Raw genomic sequence first — 19327 nt, 5'->3', positions numbered from 1 at the left:
AACTGAACTGAACTGAACTGATGCTTCAATTCAAAGTAATCCCTGACTTTTCTATGCACTTTAATTTGGTTTTTATCAGCTGACTTGCTGTCAAAGTGAAACTCAAATTTCAGTACTAGAGTAAACTGACTACAAAATAACCAAATAGTAGATTTGCAGTGCATAATTGTCTGATCATTTATTTAAAGGACATAATGTTTTTGTATACATTTACTACTCTAAATCATATTACTTGTAAAACTATTTTTATTAGACAAAAATACAATATATCCCAGGTCGCAAAGTAAAAAGTAAGATAAACTTATGAAATCCACTGGTTTTAACCCATCAAATAAAAAATGAAGTTTGTCAGGAAGCTTGGAAAAGCCAAGCAGCCATCTTGGATTTACCATAGCCCTGACTCTGATTTCCAGCTATTGTTTTTAATTTTCCAATTTAGAAGCAGACTGTTGCCATGGTTTAAGGACATTAGGATGGTACAAGTCTAACAGAGTTTTTGTATAAGCAGAATGAGCTTTTACATGTCTACAAACCCGACAATTGGATTAATTTCTAAAACTAGCAGAAAAGCATTTGATTTATATGCAGAGGGCTAAGAAGTCAAGAAAACATTATAAATGATCATACGAATCAGGTCCAGCATCTTGGGCAAGCTGTCTACCTCTGATGTCGTCGTCTTCTCATCCCGGTGTAGTGTAGTTTCTTCTGAAAAAAGTCCTTCCATCCTGGCTACAGGGCCTCCATAATGAAAAATCACAGAATTTTAAGTTTTGTAAATTGTTAAATTAAGTTTCTAGTTTTGTTAATATCGTTTACTAAGACTCACTGCTGAGACAGTTCCTTGTTACGTGATACTGCTAAAAGATTTAATTAAGCTATTAAAAAGGACACTCTAGGTTAGTTTCTAAGGCTTATCTCAGTAACCAATCTTCAGATAAAGGTCGGATGCTCCATAATGTACAACCAGGAGATTAACACCAGACTATAATCATTTAACAAATGAAGTCAGGTGACTTGGGGTGTACCAGGCTTTATCTAATGAAAGTTCTTGACTTATAATTCTTATTTACTAATAACTGCTAGCTATGGCTATATTATTTTCTATGTCACTTGTTTCACTGAGCCTGTGATATAATGCTGAACTGACAGTTCCATATGAGATCAATAATTGTAATAATGTGACTCTGGGTATGGGAAAAAGCAACAAGAGGAAATATTTTCCTGGACCAGGAGGCTAGTAAGACAGTGGTCCAGAGACTTTTGCTACCTGCAAGGCCTGGTCCAATTTTAGCACACTGAGTGGCCCATCACTTCCCTAGACCTGGGAATGAGCCTTCACAGCACCGCGGGACACAATGGCCATGAAATGGTGTCACATGGTCAGATATGTGGCTATGAAGGGACCCTGCTGACTGGAAGTTGGTACTTGCAGCTGCCTCTACAAAGATTACATCATGACCATTGCAAGCTGCTGACCTTCAACACCCCCTGAAAGAAGTTCAGGGTGAAAATCAGGAATGAGGCACTCTGTGCTCTGGAAAAAAAACAAAAAAACCAAAAAACTGGCAGAACAGGCCTTCAGATAGATCTTTTCAGAAAAAGGTTTCGTGAGTTCCAATTCTTGCATTTTCTCATACCTAGAAAAACACTGACGTTATTAAGGGTGAAATCTGTTTTGTCTATTAAAAAAAATTTTTTTTTTTTTACAACTAAAAGTCAAAATAGAGTAGCTATGGTTCAGACATCCTGGGAAATAACTATTTCCCAGATATCCTGAAAAATGATATTACGGGTGTGATTTCAGATTAGACGCTGTGACCTAATGTAGAACTTAATGCTCCTGTAATGCATTTTTGCTTTTGTATTTGCTTGCTGCTCGTAAAACCAAAGTTACTCCATTTTAAGATAAGGTTGTTTTTAAGTAAAGATTCCTAAAATTGTTTTTGAAAAAAAATAAAATAAAATAGATGGGAAACCTTGAAAAAAAAAAAAGAAAAATAAATAAATAAAAAATAAACTTGATTAAAAAAAGAAATCCACTGGTTTTACTAAACCTATTTTTAATAGTATGCACCAGTAATACAAATCTAAAAATATTTCATTTGTATTTCTCAAATAGCATTAAATTATATACTTTGTTTTGACTATTGTTAGGTATGATGGAGTGATTATCTATTAATAACTGTTGATGATAAAGTGATTACCTGAAAATTGGTGGACATTTCAACTGACAATTATTTTGAAAACATAGTGAATATAACTAGTTGCCAAAATGTGTTGGAGGGTACATTTTAAAAGAGTGAAATGAATGGTTAATAATGAAGTATCTATGTATGTTGACTTTTTTTTTTATAAAATTGATAACTGTTTTAGAGAAAATATTCTTTTTTTTCCCTTAAATATGCATTCATTCTTTCATTTATCTAATAAATATTTACTGAGGGTCTGCTGTATGTAGAACATCAGCAAAAAACACAAACTGTCTGACCTCATGGAGTTTATAATCTCTTAAAGGAGATAGCTGTCAACAAGCAAGCAACTATGATTAGTATCACAAAAGCAAAATGAATTGTGACAATATGGTAAAGAAACTAACCTACACTGGGAAGTCAGAGTAAGGCTTGTTGTGGACATATCTAGCTGAAAACTGATATGCATAGGAAAACCTCGGTGAAGGCAGAAAAGAATGTCGTAGGCTGTAGAATCATCATGGCAAGGGAGTAAGATGCTCAGTTGTTCATGATTCCACCTAAAGGTTGTTTTTTTTCCCATAACTAATATTTCTGATCCAGATTCAAAATGTGCTTTAATTGTGACATGCAAGAAGGTATTCAAAATTTTATTTTATTAATAATGTGTTATGCATGTTAAAAGAAGCTCTGTTTTGGCTACAGATTATATCTTTTAAAAAATTGAAAGCAATAGCAGGAAGAACAGCCAAAAATCTAAATAAAATCTATACAAAAATTTAATAGCCAAAAGAGATTTGCCAAAAAAACAAAACAGAGATAAGAAGCAGAGGTCAGTATGAAAAAGAGGACAGATTTGAAATATATCAGTCAGTTCAGTTGTTCAGTCATGTTCAACTCGTTGCAACCCCATGAATTGCAGCATGCCAGGCCTCCCTGTCCGTCACCAACTCACATGACTCTGCCAACCAAGGTCCGTCTAGTCAAGGCTATGGTTTTTCCCGTGGTCATGTATGGATGTGAGAGTTGGACTGTGAAGAAAGCTGATCGCTGAAGAATTGATGCTTTTGAACTGTGGTGCTGGAGAAGACTCTTGAGAGTCCCTTGGACTGCAAGGAGATCCAAGCAGTCCATTCTGAAGGAGATTGATCATGGGTGTTCATTGGAAGGACTGATGCTAAAACTGAAACTCCAATACTTTGACCACCTCGTGCGAAGAGTTGACTCACTTGAAAAGACTCTGATGCTGGGAAGGATTGGGGGTGGGAGGAGAAGGGGACGACAGAGAATGAGATGGCTGGATGGCATCACCGACTCAATGGACATGAGTTTAAGTGAATTCCGGGAATTGGTGATGGACAGGGAGGCCTGGTGTGCTGTGATTCATGGGGTCGCAAAGAGTCAGTCACGACTGAGTGACTGAACTGAACTGAGATGAGTGCAATTGTGCAGTAGTTTGAGCATTCTTTGGCATTGCCTTTCTTTGGGATTGGAATGAAGACTGACCTTTTCCAGTCCTGTGTCCATTGCTGAGTTTTCCAAATTTGCTGGCATACTGAGTGCAGCACTTTCACAGCAGCATCTTTCAGAATTTGAAATAGCTCAACTGGAATTCCATCACCTCCCCTAACTTTGTTCGTAGTGATGCTTTCTAAGGCCCACTTGACTTCACATTCCAGGATTTCTGGCTCTAGATAAGTGATCACACCATCATGATTATCTGGGTCTTGAAGATCTTTTTTATACAGTTTTTCTGTGTATTCTTGCCACCTCTTCTTAATATCTTCTGCTTCTGTTAGGTCCCTACAATTTCTGTCCTTTATCAAGCCCATCTTTGCATGAAATGTTCCTTTGGTATCTCTAATTTTCCTGAAGAGATCTCTAGTCTTTCCCATTCTGTTGTTTTCCTCTATTTCTTTGCACTGATCACTGAGGAAGGCTTTCTTATCTCTCCTTGCTATTCTTTGGAACTCTGCATTCAGATGCTTATATCTTTCCTTTTCTCCTTTGCTTTTTGCTTCTCTTCTTTTCACAGCTATTTGTAAGGCCTCCTCAGTCAGCCATTTTGCATTTTTGCATTTCTTTTCCATGAGGATGGCCTTGATCCCTGTCTCTGGTCCAGTGTCACGAACCTCCATCCATAGGTCATCAGGCACTCTGTCTATCAGATCTAGTCCCTTAAATCTATTTCTCACTTCCACTGTATAATCATAAGTGATTTGATTTAGGTCATATCTGAATGGTCTAGTGGTTTTCCTTACTTTCTTCAATTTAAGTCTGAATTTGGCAATAAGGAGTTCATGATCTGAGCCACAGTCAGCTCCTGGTCATGTTTTTGCTGACTGTATAGAGCTTCTCCATCTTTGGCTGAAAAGAATATAATCAATCTGATTTCGGTGTTGACCATCTGGTGATGTCCATGTGTAGAGTCTTCTCTTGTGTTGTTGGAAGAGGGTGTTTGCTATGACCAGTGAGTTCTCTTGACAAAACTCTATTAGCCTTTGCCCTGCTTCATTCTGTGCTCCAAGGCCAAATTTGCCTGTTACTCCAGGTGTTTCTTGACTTCTTACTTTTGCATTCCAGTCCCCTATAATGAAAAGGACATCTTTTTGTGTGTTAATTCTAAAAGGTCTTGTAGTTCTTCATAGAACCATTCAACTTCAGCTTCTTCTGCATTACTGGTTGGGGCATAGGTTTGGATTACCGTATTATGGAATTGTTTGCCTTGGAAACACAGAGATCATTCTGTCATTTTTGAGATTGCATCCAAGTACTGCATTTCAGACTCTTTTGTTGACCATGATGCCTACTCCATTTCTTCTAAGGGATTCCTGCCCACAATAGTAGATATAATGGTCATCTGAATTAAATTCACCCATTCCAGTCCATTTTAGTTCACTGATTCCTAGAATGTCGACGTTCACTCTTGCCATCTCCTGTTTGACCACTTTCATTTTGTCTTGATTCATGGACCTAACATTCCAGGTTCCTATGCAATATTGCTCTTTACAGCATTGGACTTTGCTTCTATCACCAGTCACATCCACAACTGGGTATTGCTTTTGCTTTAGCTCCATCCCTTCATTCTTTCTGGAGTTATTTCTCCACTGATCTCCTGTAGCATATTGGGCACTTACCAACTTGGGGAGTTCCTCTTTCAGTATCCTATCATTTTGCCTTTCATATTCTTCATGGGGTTCTCAAGGCAAGAATACCTAAGTGGTTTGCCATTCCCTTCTCCAGCAGACCACATTCTGTCAGACTTCTTCACCATGACCCGTCCGTCTTGGGTGGCCCCACATTGCATGGCTTAGTTTCATTGAGTTAGACAAGGCTGTGGTCCATGTGATCAGAATGGCTAGTTTTCTATGATTATGGTTTCAGTGTGCTTGCCCTCTGATGCCCTCTTGCAAGAGCTACTGTCTTACTTGGGTTTCTCTTACCTTGGACGTGGGGTATCTCTTCACGGCTCCTCCAGCAAAGCGCAACCGCTGCTCCTTACCTTGGACTAAGTCACGCCTCCTGACCTTGAACATGGAGTAGCTCCTCTCAGCCCTCCTGTGCCCTCACAGCCGCTGCTCCTTGGTCGTGGGCTTGCTCCTCTCCGCCGCCACCCCTGGGATAGTTCCTCTTGGCCACTCCTGTGCCCAGAATATATATATATACATTGAAATATATATACATATACTATTAAGATGAAATTATGATGATCTGATTGAGGATAAATGTTATATAGTCACATAGTTTTCCATAGAAATGAAGAAAGCAAAAAAAAAAAAAGACGACTCCATAAAACATGTTTGGTTAACAAAAAGACCATTTATTTACTCAAGACAGTCTGTAACATTTGAATAAATCTTTCTTGTGAACAATAAGTATATATACATACTATTTACATGAAAATTTTCCACAGGAATTAGAGCTTATAACTTTGGTATTCTTAAATTATGGAGCCTTAATTGATGTATAAGATATTAGCAAAGCTAAAGAAAATCATATGTAAAATTAGTAAAAATTACAAAGAATAATTTAAATAGCATCCTAAAGTGTTTTTGCCCTAATAAATATATTTTCACATATCTCTCTTAATCTTAGATTTCAGACTGAATTGAATTATGATGTTCTGGAAGTTCATGATGGGCCAAATCTTCTGTCACCCTTGCTTGGATCTTACAATGGCACACAGGTGCCCCAGTTTCTATTTAGCAGCAGTAATTTTATATACCTTCTATTTACAACAGACAATAGTCGTTCTAATAACGGTTTCAAGATTCATTATGAAAGTAAGTAATGCCAACATTTATTTTTTAATTTTGTTATTTTGTTTTCCATGCTTTTGGTATCATCTTGTATCATTAAGAGAACCTATGAGAATGCTAATGGGTTAAAAGGTGTGTGTTTCAGTAAATTCTGTAATAGGTTTTTTCCAGCAATATCTATGTAATATCATTATGAAGGGAAATATTAAAGAAATGCCAAAAGTAATAACTAAAAAACCTTAAAATCATATAATAATTATTTGTGCAATTCTGAAAAACCAAAAATAAGTGGAAATGTCAATCTAAGATGTATATGAACATTAAAAAATTCTTCCAACATTTACTTCATAAACTCAATCATTCTTCTATATTTTCCTCACACTCATTGTATACATTTCCATTTAAAATATTTAATTTTGTTATTTTGTATGAAGTATTGAAAATTATATTAATATTATAAAGTAAAATGTATACTCAGGTATATGCAGCTATGGCTAACATAACTAGCCAAAGGCTATATATTAAAACAAGCTCTAATTTACAGTTGGAGAAGGCAGTGGAACCCCACTCCAGTACTCTTGCATGGAAAATCCCATGGACAGAGGAGCCTGGTAGGGTACAGTCCCTGGGGTCGCTGCGAGTTGGACACGACTGCGTGGCTTCACTTTCACTTTTCACTTTCATGCATTGGAGAAGGAAATGGCAACCCACTCCAGTGTTCTTGCCTGGAGAATCCCAGGGACAGGGGAGCCTGGTTTGCTGCCATCTATGGGGTCGCACAGAGTCGGACATGACTGAAGAGACTTAGCAGCAGCAGCAGCTAATTTACAGTGCTGGAATCAGTTTACAGTAATTTCACTTAGAATACTACAGTTTTGTTTAAAAAAATCTAAAATATGCATGATTTTTTAATTGATTCTGATATTTACAAATCTGTTTTATTTATAAGCATCCAACATATTTAATAATGTAGGTATATCGCATATGATGCACAGTTGCACACATACATATAAACTGATATATTCACACATTTTAATCTGGAAATATGTTACCATATATCTTTCCATGAAAAACAGTTGTGGTGATTGTATCTAACAATACATTTAAGATTGCTGCAAGATATCTTTATATCAGTTTCAGATAGATATTGTATCTCTTATTTTAGTATTCAAGTCTCCTATGCCCCCTTGCCCCTCAGAAAAAAAAAAATCCAGCATTTAAATTTGTAACTGTATGTTATACCATGTTATGTGTCTCTTTTCAGTAAGTCTGGTTGGACCTGTGAGGTTTTTCTTTAAATTATGAATATATATTTATTGTTTTTTTTTTCTTTTCAACCTTATCTACAATCTCATTTAATTATATTAACTTCCCCTTACTTAGAGCTTTGTGGCATGGAAATATATTTTATCAACTATTATAAAATGCAATAAGAGGATTAACACACACTTGGGAATTAAAATGAATTTAAAGAATTTAAAGAACTTTTTAACTTTCTTAGTTAAGCCTGAGTCAGAGTAGAGTCATTTTTAAAGATCTATTTCAAAATTAATTTTCACTAGAAATTAATTTGTATCAGTGTGCTAACATGCTGCTGCTGCTGCTAAGTCACTTCAGTCGTGTCCGACTCTGTGTGACCCCATAGACAGAAGCCCACCAGGCTCCCCCGTCCCTGGGATTCTCCAGGCAAGAACACTGGAGTGGGTTGTCATTTCCTTCTCCAATGGGTGAAAGTGAAAAGTGAAAGTGAAGTCGCTCAGTCGTGTCCGACTCGTAGCGACCCCATGGACTACAGCCTACCAGGCTCCTCTGTCCATGGGATTTTCCAGGCAAGAGTACTGGAGTGGCTTGCCATTGAGCAGACACCATTTTCACTTTTGTCCAGCATTCTATTCTATGCCAAATATATCCTATTCAGTCCATTTCAATCAAGGTAGGTGGTCGTAATCGTGTTCTCATACACAGAATTATTTTAAAGATTAAGTTAAACCATCATGCAAAGTGTTACTAAAAGGGTGAGGATTTTCAATAAACTGACCAACAGATTTAGTTCAGATTCTTGCTAAAACTGAATTAAATGGACCAAGGACAGAGCCCAGGGGTGAAAGTAAAAGTCGTGTCTGACTCTCTACAACCCCATGGCCTATACAGTCCGTGGAATTCTCTAGGTCAGAATACTGGAGTGGGTAACTTTTCCCTTCAACAGGGGATCTTGCCAACCCAGGGATTGAACCCAGGTCTCCCACACTGCAAGCAGATTCTTTACTAGCTGAGCCACAAGGGAAACCGAAGAAGACTCTAGTGGTTAGCCTATCCCTTCTCCAGTGGATCTTCCAGGAGTTGAACTGGGGTCTCCTCCATTGCAGGCAAATTCTTTACCAACTGTGTTTATCAAGGAAGCCCAGCCAAGGGGTGATCCTGACTCTGAGTTTGGCTAAGGCAGAGTGTTTATCACAGTCAGCAAGTTTGTCACCTAAAGGCTACTGGTGAAATAGTCCAAATTATTACTGAGGGCTAGTGCTTAAATGCAGAGTAGAGGCTAGATAATTCTGAGGCTGATGAGAGGCGCAACAGATATTGATTTTGGTCAAATCTGCCCAGAGACAGTGACTCAAAATTTAGATTGTTTACAAAAGTTCATTTTCTTTCATTTTTATTCTAATTAGCCTTGTGGTTTATTTAGTAAACCACAAGGCTAATTTAGGGGCTTCCCTGGTGACTCACTGGAAAGAATTCACCTGCAGTACCTGAGACCTGGGTTCAATCCCTAGGTTGGGAAGATACCCTCGTGAAAGGAATGGCTACCCACTCCAATATCCTTGCTGGAGAATCCCATGGACAGAGGGGGCTGGTGGGCTACAGTCCATGGGGTTGCAAAGAGTTGGACATGACTAAGAAACTAACACTTTCACTTGTTTAGTATAGTGAGATAATCTCTAACATCACAAACCCTTTCTTACCAAGAAAACAAATAAAACACTATTTCTGTTGACACTTTCTTAATAAGTTTCTCAAGCTGAAGGTATCCAAATTATCTTTTTTAAATGAACCATTCACAAGCCTCAAAATCAGTAGAGAAAAATGTTATTATACTACTTAAAACTTTAAAAATATATTTGGTGTTTTGTGAATTTATATTTTTATTTTAATGGAACACATTAAAGGAGAAAACTTGATTTCTCCAGTGAACCAAATTTTTATGGGAAGGATCTCTTGAAATGCCATCACTGGTTGTACTCCAGAACTTTATTTGTTTCCCTTTCTTGGGCACTTTTATCTGTCTTCCTCTCAAAATAGGAAGATTACAAACACTTCACCAACAGGATAAAAGTTATTTATAGGTTACAAAACACATTAAAATAATAAAAACAACACAGAATAGACTTTCTGTTTTTTTGTTTTGTTTTAGTGCAGTCCCCAATCCCAAGAAGCTGTATTATGTTGTATTTCTTGAAATATAGATATAATCCTGTTTCTTAGATTATGTAAATATCACATAAAGCAAGGCAATGATAAATGGCTACAGACAAATCCATTGACACAGATACCAATCTCTAAGACATACTTAGAGTCTCCTAAAGCAATTAAATGGAGTTTTAATGATAGAAATAATTTCATAGGATTATTTTAATGACTAAATGAGGCAAATTTTGCAAACATTTTAGAGTTGTAATAATGTGGAATATAACAAGCTGAAAACATTAATTATTGCTGTGATAATTATTATATATGCATCTGCTGTGCTGTGCTTAGTCACTCAGTCATGTCTGATTCTTTGCAATCTCATGGACTGTGGCCCATCAGGCTCCTCTGTCCATGGGGATTCTCCAGTCCAGAATATTGGAGTGGGTTGCTATGACTTCCTCCAGGGGATCTTCCCAACCCGGGGATTGAACCCAGGTCTCCCTCATTGCAGGCGGATTCTTTACCATCTGAGCCATCAGGGAAGCCCAAGAATATTGAAGTGAATAGCCTATCCCTTCTCAAGGAGATCTTCCTGACCCAGGAATTGAACCAGGATCTCCTGCATTACAGGCAGATTCTTCACCAGCTGAGCTACCAGGGAAACCCATAAATGTGTGTGTGTATATATATATACATTTATACATATATATGTATATACATAATTTATAATACAAAGTTTGATAGATAATTATACATTTTCATTAAGCTTTTATGTAACTTGTAGCCTGATTTTGGCATCACCGACTCGATGAATATGAGTTTGAGCAAGCTCCGGGAGTTGGTAATGGACAGGTAAACCTGGCCTGCTGCATTTCATGGGGTTGCAAAGAGTCAGACACTACTGAGCTACTGAACTGACCGGCATGTTAATTTATCTGTAGAAGTTATCACTAACAGTTGTTTGTTTTGAAGGAATGAGTTTGTTTAAAAGAATAAGAATCTATTTCAGTGGTTTGGTTCTCATCAAGCTTACTTTTTTTCATATTCTCTTTGTTTTCCAGGTGTTACAGTGAACACCTATTCTTGCTTGGATCCTGGCATACCTGTACATGGTCGTCGCTATGGTCATGATTTCTCCATTGGATCTACTGTTTCATTTAGTTGTGATCCTGGATACAGGCTGAGCCATGAAGAGCCCCTTCTGTGTGAGAAAAACCACTGGTGGAGTCATTCACTTCCAACCTGTGATGGTAGGTTCAATATGGAAAATAAACCAATTTATAAACCAAAAATAAATCAACATAATCTTGCAAAATGTGAGGTTTAGCATATATATAGAATATCTTGAATTCTGCCAATGTTGTCAAACCGTTAATAAAGACACAAAATAATGAATACTGATAATAAGTCAAACTTACCCAATGCCTAAGGATGTTATATGTATTTTTAAAATGTGTTGAGGTAACCATATTAGGTGCTTATTGTGTCCTGTACTCCTTGAGAAAATAGCATTGAAAATGTCAGGTGTCAGGTGAATGCAATGGAGAGCTAGAGCATTTACCTCCTGCCTGGAAGGCAACGTGTAATAGTCCAAATTCTGCCTAGCTACACAGCTTTAGAGCAATTTATCAGACTTCCCTGTGATGACCAGTTCCTGGACACAGAAAATAATATACCGGTGTCCTTATCTCTTTTTATTTCTATGGAAAATAAGTCAGCAATCCTTCATTTTTTAGAAGACATGTATGAAAATGCAATGAAAGAAGCTGCTTTCCTAAGATTGGGAAATACTTGTACACGTAGTTTATAAAAAACACACACACAATGTAAATCTATCCATTAGTTCTAGGTTTAAATTTTCATTTATTCTTATCCTTTTGCCAAGTGGAAGATCACATTTCCCATTTTATAAGTGTTTTCAAATACTGTCAGTGCCATCATTTTTGGGTCAATTTGTTTTTATAATGAGGTTTAAAAGAATCCTCAGCATATCTGCCCCATATTTGGTGCAATACAGTTTGTAATAGCATTCTTGTGGTTTAAGTGACAAAAACCCAATTCTAACTGATTTTTAAAAATGAAACCAGAATTTGTTTTTCGAAGTTTCAAACTTAGCAAAGGGCTTCCCTGGTGGCTCAGATTGTAAAGACCCTGCCTGCAACGTAAGAAACTCAGGTTCAATCCCTGGGTGGAAAAGAATCTCTGAAGGGAATGGCAACCCACTCCAGTGTTCTTGCCTGGAGAATTCCATGGACAGAGGAGCCTGGTGGGCTATAGTCCATGGGGTCACAAAGAGTGGGACACAACTGAGCAAATATCACAGGCCAAACTCAGAAAAAGCACACATGGCATACTTCTTGTTGCTAATGATAATCATGAATTCAAACATTTTCAAGGATATTTCCATTTCCACCTTGGCTTTTCTCTATCCTTATCATCATTCTCTTTAGTTGAAACCAGGCTTTTTCTATATGTGGGACTAAAGGTGGAGTATACACTCTCAGGAAGATGGAATCATATAACCTCACATTTCCAAAATCAGAGAAGAATGAGAGTTCTACCTTTCTGTTCTTATTAGAAAAATATGAGGAAAGGTCTCTGGTTAGTCCATAACTCTACCAGAAACTGTAGTAATGGAGAAGTGCCCTTTATGTTGGCTTTTTCCAGGTCATGTGTCCATCTATTCTTATGGAGACAAATGATAGAGTAAATTCACCAAGATAGAAAGGTTTGGTGGTGATATTATCAGAAGAAGCAGGAGAAAAAAAATAATGTCCAAGTATACCAGCATGCTTAAGTGTTATAATAATAAAACTGAATGTGTCTGGTTTGCCTAGGAGCAACATAGACCCTTATCATCTCTCATCAAGGCAACTTGAATCAACCTTAAATTCAATATCCAGCTACTTCAATCTAACCTTCAGTCTATTTCACGTTATACTCAATGTCAAAAATATTTAATGACTTTTTGTTTCCTAGGGATACAAGTTCAAATTATTAATCAAGAAATTCATGATTCTTAATAATATGGACTCTAGCCTTTCCAATTTTGTCTCTTTCCGGTATTCTGACCTTTTTTTTGAAAGATCATGTATGTCACTTTGAAACCTCCATCTTTATCTCTCCTCTTTTGTACCTCCATCTCATTCTGAGTATAGCTGTGAAAAGTGAAAGTGAAAGTGAAGTCACTCAGTCATGTCTGACTCTTTGTGACCCTATGGACTGTAGCCTACCAGGTTCTTCCATCTGTGGGATTTTCTAGGCAAGAATACTGGAGTGGGTTGTCAGTTCCTTCTCCAGGAGATCTTCACATCCCAGGGATTGAACCCAGGTCTCCCATATCGTAGGCAGATGCTTTACTGTCTAAGCCACCAGGGAAGTCTAGCTGGACAGGAAATATAGCTGGACAAGGCATAATTTATATTCACTGTTTTGAATGTCTGAGCTTTGTGTGAAGCTGATACTTAATTTTTCATTCATTCTAACTGAACTCAACTACATATAATCTTTTACACTGATTTGATTATGCTTTTCCTTCAGTTTAAATTTCTTCCCCAGAGGCAACTAATCTAAAATTCCTTAAAGGGAGGAATAGTGAATAAACAGAATTTATTCTCCTGATCCAAGAGTGTAACCTCCATTGACATAGATTGCCTGGTTACTAAAGGTACAGCTTGCCTCACTTTGGCGCACATTAGTTCTTATCGTTTCTTCATAGGCCATAGCTAATTCACACTGCTGCTTCTCAGTTGCTTCAGTTGTGTCCAACTCTTTGCAACCCTATGGACTGTAGCCCATCAGGCTCCTCTGTCCATGGAATTCTCCATACAAGAATACCGGAGTCGGTTGCCATGCCCTCCTCCAAGGGATCTTCCTGACCCAGGTATCAGGCTTGTATCTCCTGCATTGGCAGGCAGGGATTTTTACCACTAGCACTACCTGGTCAGCCCATAGGTAATTGATTCACAAAGCACACTAGTCAGTGAGGGTTTGCGGTAATGATAGCTAACATTTAATGAGGGTTTACCATGTGCTGGTACTGCTACAGGTGCTTTATGTTTATTAACTAATTTTATCAAAATACCTCCATGAGGTAATTGCTGTTATGATCACCACTTAACTTATAAGAAAACTAAGACAAACAGAGTTTAAATATCTTGCCTTGTGTCATCCCACTAGTTAATGGCCGAGTCAAGATTGAAATTCAGGCAGCCTTGATCCAGATCCCATGCACAAGTCTACTGTCATGTAGCCTTCTGCCCACATTCTTTACAATATGGTAGTAAAATTCTTTAAAATACAATTAAAGTTTTGTTATTCTTTCCTCAGTGATGCCCCATGTTTAGAATTTTGTATAAAGAAATACATAGAGCTGTTGAAATAACATGGATACGCTGAACTCCCTGGAATACATGGCTGAAAAAGAGGACCTTTTTGCTAACATCAATTATGTTATATGGCAAACTACATTTAATTCAGTCCTATTTTTGTATATTTAGGTTTCTGAGAAAAAAAGTTGATCTTTCTAACTTCATCTTGTTTTATTATTTACACCTTGAACCTTAAACAAGTGATAAACAGTTCAGTTAGATTCTGCATTATTTAGTAATTTGATACCTTATTTTTCACCATGTATTTCTTGAGGGGTTTCTTTCCTTTCCCTTTAACCTCTTAGGTCTACTCTTAAGAAAGCAACCAGGGTAATTATTTTATGAGTTAAGGCAGATCAGGGCACTCTGCTGCCCAGAGCCCTTAGCATCCCAAGAAGAATAAAATCTCAAAACTTTTGCATGACCTAATTACTCCCATGTAATCTGGGACCTGAGTACCACCCATGCCTCATCTCTCACAACTTTCTCCCTCATTCATACCACTGCACTCCAGCTACACAGGTATCCTGGCTTTTCTTCATATGTTAAGAGGCTCTCCCTATCCCCATCCCTCCAACTCCCTCTCATTTCTTCTTCTTCCTGAAATAGGTTTCATACAGTCACATGTCCTTCTTTGTAAATACACTCAATCTCTAATTAAAAAATCATATCACTGGCAATCCCAATAAAGGGATAATCCCTGTCATGTCATTTATATTTTTCTTCATGGTATTTACCATACGGAAAAACAGTGGAAACTGTGTCAGACTTTATTTTTTGGGCTCCAGAATCACTGCAGATGCTGATTGCAGCCATGAAATTAAAAGACGCTTGCTCCTTGGAAGGAAAGTTATGACCAACCTTGATAGTATATTAAAAAGCAGAGACATTACTTTGCCAACCAAGGTCCGTCTAGTCAAGGCAATGGTTTTTCCCTTGGTCATGTATGGATGTGAGAGTTGGACTGTGAAGAAGGCTGATCGCCGAAGAATCGATGCTTTTGAACTGTGGTGTTGGAGAAGACTCTTGAGAGTCCCTTGGACTGCAAGGAGATCCAACCAGTCCATTCTAAAGGAGATCAATCCTGGGTGTTCATTGGAGGGACTGATGCTAAAGCTGAAGCTGCAATACTTTGGCCACCTCATGCGACGAGTTGACTCACTGGAAAAGACTCTGATGCTGGGAAAGGTTGGGGGCGGGAGGAGAAGGGGACGACGGAGAATGAGATGGCTGGATGGCATCGCTGACTCTGTGGACATGAGTTTGAGTGTACTCCGGGAGTTGGTGCTGGACAGGGAGGCCTGGCATGCTGTGATTCATGGGGTCGCGGAAAGTCAGACACGACTGAGCGACTGAACTGAACTGAACACTGTTATGTATATATGGTCTACTTTTTTTTTAACCAAAATGTAAATTATATGTGGCAAGAACTTTGTTATATTCATTGGTATGTCCTCAGTGCCGAGAATAGTTCAGTTCCTGTCACACAGTTTGCTGTTGTTGTTGCTGTTCAGTCACTCAGTCGTGTCTGACTCTTTGCAACCCAGTGGCCCACAGCATAGCAGGCTCCCCTGTCCTTCACCTTCTCCTGGACTTGCTCAGACTCATGTCCATTGAGTCAGTGATGCCATCCAACCATCTCATCCTCTGTAGTCCCCTCTTCCTCCGGACTTCAGTCTTTCCCAGAATTAGGGTCTTTTCTAATGAGTCAGCTCTTTGCATCAGGTGGCCAAAGTATTGGAGTTTCAGTTTCAGCATTAGTCCTTCCAATGAATATTCAGGGTTAATTTCCTTTAGGATTGACTGATTTGATCTGCTTGCAGTCCAAGGGACTCTCAAGAGTCTTCTCCAACATCACAATTCAAAAGCATCAGTTCTTTGGTGTTCAGCCTTCTTTATGGTCCAATTCTCACATCCATACTTGACTACTGGAAAAGCCATAACTTTGACTATACAGACATTTTTTTGCAAAGTAATGTCTCTGCATTTTAATATGCTGTCTAAGTTTGGCGTAACTTTTCTTCCAAGGAGCAAGGATCTTTTAATTTAATGGCTTCAGTCACCATCTGCAGTGATTTTGGAGCCTCCCCCCTCAAAATCAAGTCTGTCTGTTTCCCCGTCTGTTTGCCATTAAATGATGGGGCCGGATGCCATGATCTTAGATTTTTGAATGTTGAGTTTTAAGTCAACTTTTCCAGTCTCTTCTTTCACTTTCATCAAGAGGCTGTTTCAGTTCAGTCACTCAGTCATGTCCGACTATTTGTGACCCCGTGATTGCAGCATGGCTGGCCTCTCTGACCATCACCAACTCCCAGAGTTTACTCAAACTCATGTCCATCTTGTCGGTGATGCCATCCAGCCCTCTCATCCTCTGTCGTCCCCTTCTTCTCCTGCCCCCAATCCCTCCCAGCATCAAGGTCTTTTCCAATGAGTCAACTCTTCGCATGAGGTGGCCAAAGTATTGGAGTTTCAGCTTTAGCATCAGTCCTTCCAGTGAACACCCAGGATGATCACCTTTAGAATGGACTGTTTGGATCTCCTTGCAGTCCAAGGCACTCTCAAGAGTCTTCTCCAACACCACAGTTCAAAAGCATCAATTCTTCGGCGATCAGCTTTCTTCACAGTCCAACTCTCACATCCATACATGACCACGGGAAAAACTGTAGCCTTGACTAGATGGACCTTTGTTGGCAAAGTCATGTTTCTGCTTTTTAATATACTATCTAGGTTGGTCATAACTTTCCTTCCAAGGAGTAAGCGTCTTTTAATTTCATGGCTGCAATCAGCATCTGCAGTGATTTTGGAGCCTCCCAAAATAAAGTCAGCCACTGTTTCCACTGTTTCCCCATCTATTTCCCATGAAGTGATGGGACCAGATGCCATGATCTTAGTTTTCTGAATGTTGAGCTTTAAGCCAACTGTTTCATTCTCCTCTTTCACTTTCATCAAGAGGCTCTTGAGTGCCTCTTCACTTTCTGCCATAAGGGTGGTGTCATCTGCATATCAGAGTTTATGGATATTTCTCCCAGCAATCTAATTCCAGATTGTGCTTCTTCCAGCCCAGTGTTTGTCATGATGTAATCTGCATAGAAGTTAAATAAGCGGGGTGACAATACACAGCCTTGACGTACTCCTTTTCCTATTTCAGTTCAGTTCAGTCGCTCAGTCGTGTCCAACTCTCTGTGACCCCATGAATCACAGCACGCCAGGCCTCCCTGTCCATCACCAACTCCCGGAGTACACTCAAACCCATGTCCACAGAGTCGGTGATGCCATCCAGCCATCTCGTTCTCGGTCGTCCCTTTCTCCTCCCGCCCCCAACCCTTCCCAGTTAGTTCCTCTTAATTTTCTGCCATAAGGGTGGTGTCATCTGCATATCTGAGATTATTGATATTTCTCCTGGCAATTCGATTCAAGTTTGTGCTTCATCCAGCATGGCATGTCACACAGTTGGTGCTTAATAATCTGATTTTAATGAAAGTCTGAGCAGACTATTCTTTCCAGTTCTTTGGGGGAATACTTACTATATTTGATTTTGTATATTTATTTTCTGCCCTTGCCTTCATCAGTGTTTCCCTTTCCACTAGAATGTCCTAGTCCTTTCCAACACTGTTTTTTTTTTTTTTTTACCAAATTCCTAGTCATTTTTAAATTTGTCTCCAACTTAATCTTTTTTATGTACGTGCAGGAGATCCCAGTTTGATTCCTGGGTCAGGAAGATCCACTGGAGAAGAGATAGGCTATCCACTCTGATATTCTTGGGGTTCCTTTATGGCTCAGCTGGTAGAAAATCCACCTGCAATGTGGGAGATCTGTGTTCAATCCCTGGGTTGAGGGGAAGATCCTCTGGAGGAAGGCATGGCAACCCACTCCAATATTCTTGCCTGGAGAATCCCCATGGACAGAGGAACCTGATGGGCTAGATGGAGCTGATGGGAAGACCCCTTGAAGAAGGGAAAGGCTACCCACTACAGTATTCTGGCCTGGAAAATTCCATGGATTGTATAGCCCGTGGGGTTGCAAAGAGTCAAACACAACTGAGCGACTTTCACTTCTTCCAATTCTATTGTTATATAATTTTTTTACACCACTGTATCAGTTTAATGTGTACAGTAAAAAGGAATTGATTTACATATGTCATGAAATGATTATCATAATAAATTTAGTGAACATCCACCATCTCATATAAATACAAATTTAAAGAAATAAACAAAAGTTTTTCCTTGTGATGAGGACTCTTAAGATTAACTCTCTTAACTTTTATATGTAACATATAGAGTAGTAGTAATTTTGTTTATCATGTTGCACATTAAAACTGAGTGACTGGATTATACTTTCCTAGGATGAAGCATCTGTGAAAAATCTCAACTTTTCCTAGACCTTGTATTTCTCTACTTATTATGGGATTTTTTGCTACCTTATAAACACCTATTGATTCACTAAATCAATATTTGTCAATTATATTGTCTAAGCACTAAAGAAATATTGTTGAGCATGAACAAACACTGTATGTTCTCCTTGAGGTAGTAGAGGAAATAATAGTTTTCTTGTTTTCCTTATATTCTTGAGGTTGGGAACCATGTATTCTTCTTGTTCCTGTAATATATATTTTTAGAAAACATCCCCTAAACATAAGAGGTTAGATTTAAACCAAAACTAAACAGCATGTGTTACAGGTCATTTTGATTAGATCTCACTCTTGAATATCTCTCTGATATTTTTCATAGAACTGAGATTTGAAAGACTCTAGAGAAGGCTAGACAGGAAAATCCAGGATAGCATTGGCCAACAAGTGTCAAAGGCAGCATATAATCAGAAGTCACAGCTGAAAGATGTTTTCCATGTACTGGGATTATAAAGTTATGAGTACTGAGGGTAAGTTGAGGTCATATGCCCAGTAGAATTCAACCCTTCAGGAACTAGACATTGTTAATTAAGATAGCTACCCTATTTGGCAAATTATGTATGTAGACCACATGTCCTGAACTGCCTAAGACAAGCCCTACATTCACTCTTTTACTTGGCACTCTATTTCTCCCCCAAATTATCCCATTTATTTTGATAAACAATATAGTATTCTTGGGCTTCCTTGGTAGCTCAAATG

The 19327-nt window shown here is 38.4% G+C and overlaps 1 protein-coding gene across 4 annotated transcripts in view; it reads left to right on the top strand.

Annotated features, from left to right (window-relative positions):
- The window catches only part of CSMD3 (CUB and Sushi multiple domains 3), a 1369436-nt gene that overhangs the window by 880751 nt on the left and 469358 nt on the right, over nucleotides 1-19327 (top strand). For all 4 annotated transcript variants that reach the window (XM_088844606.1, XM_088844605.1, XM_088844604.1 and 1 more), the window contains 2 exons: nucleotides 6285-6472; nucleotides 10915-11103. In XM_088844606.1, coding sequence (XP_088700732.1) covers nucleotides 6285-6472; nucleotides 10915-11103 — 377 coding nt within the window. The remainder of the gene's footprint in view (nucleotides 1-6284; nucleotides 6473-10914; nucleotides 11104-19327) is intronic.

Source organism: Moschus berezovskii, chromosome 16, assembly GCF_049115385.1.
Source record: "Moschus berezovskii isolate FMDL1 chromosome 16, NW_MosBer_1.0, whole genome shotgun sequence".
Lineage (NCBI taxonomy): Eukaryota > Metazoa > Chordata > Mammalia > Artiodactyla > Moschidae > Moschus > Moschus berezovskii.
This window is presented reverse-complemented; position numbering and strand designations above follow the sequence as displayed.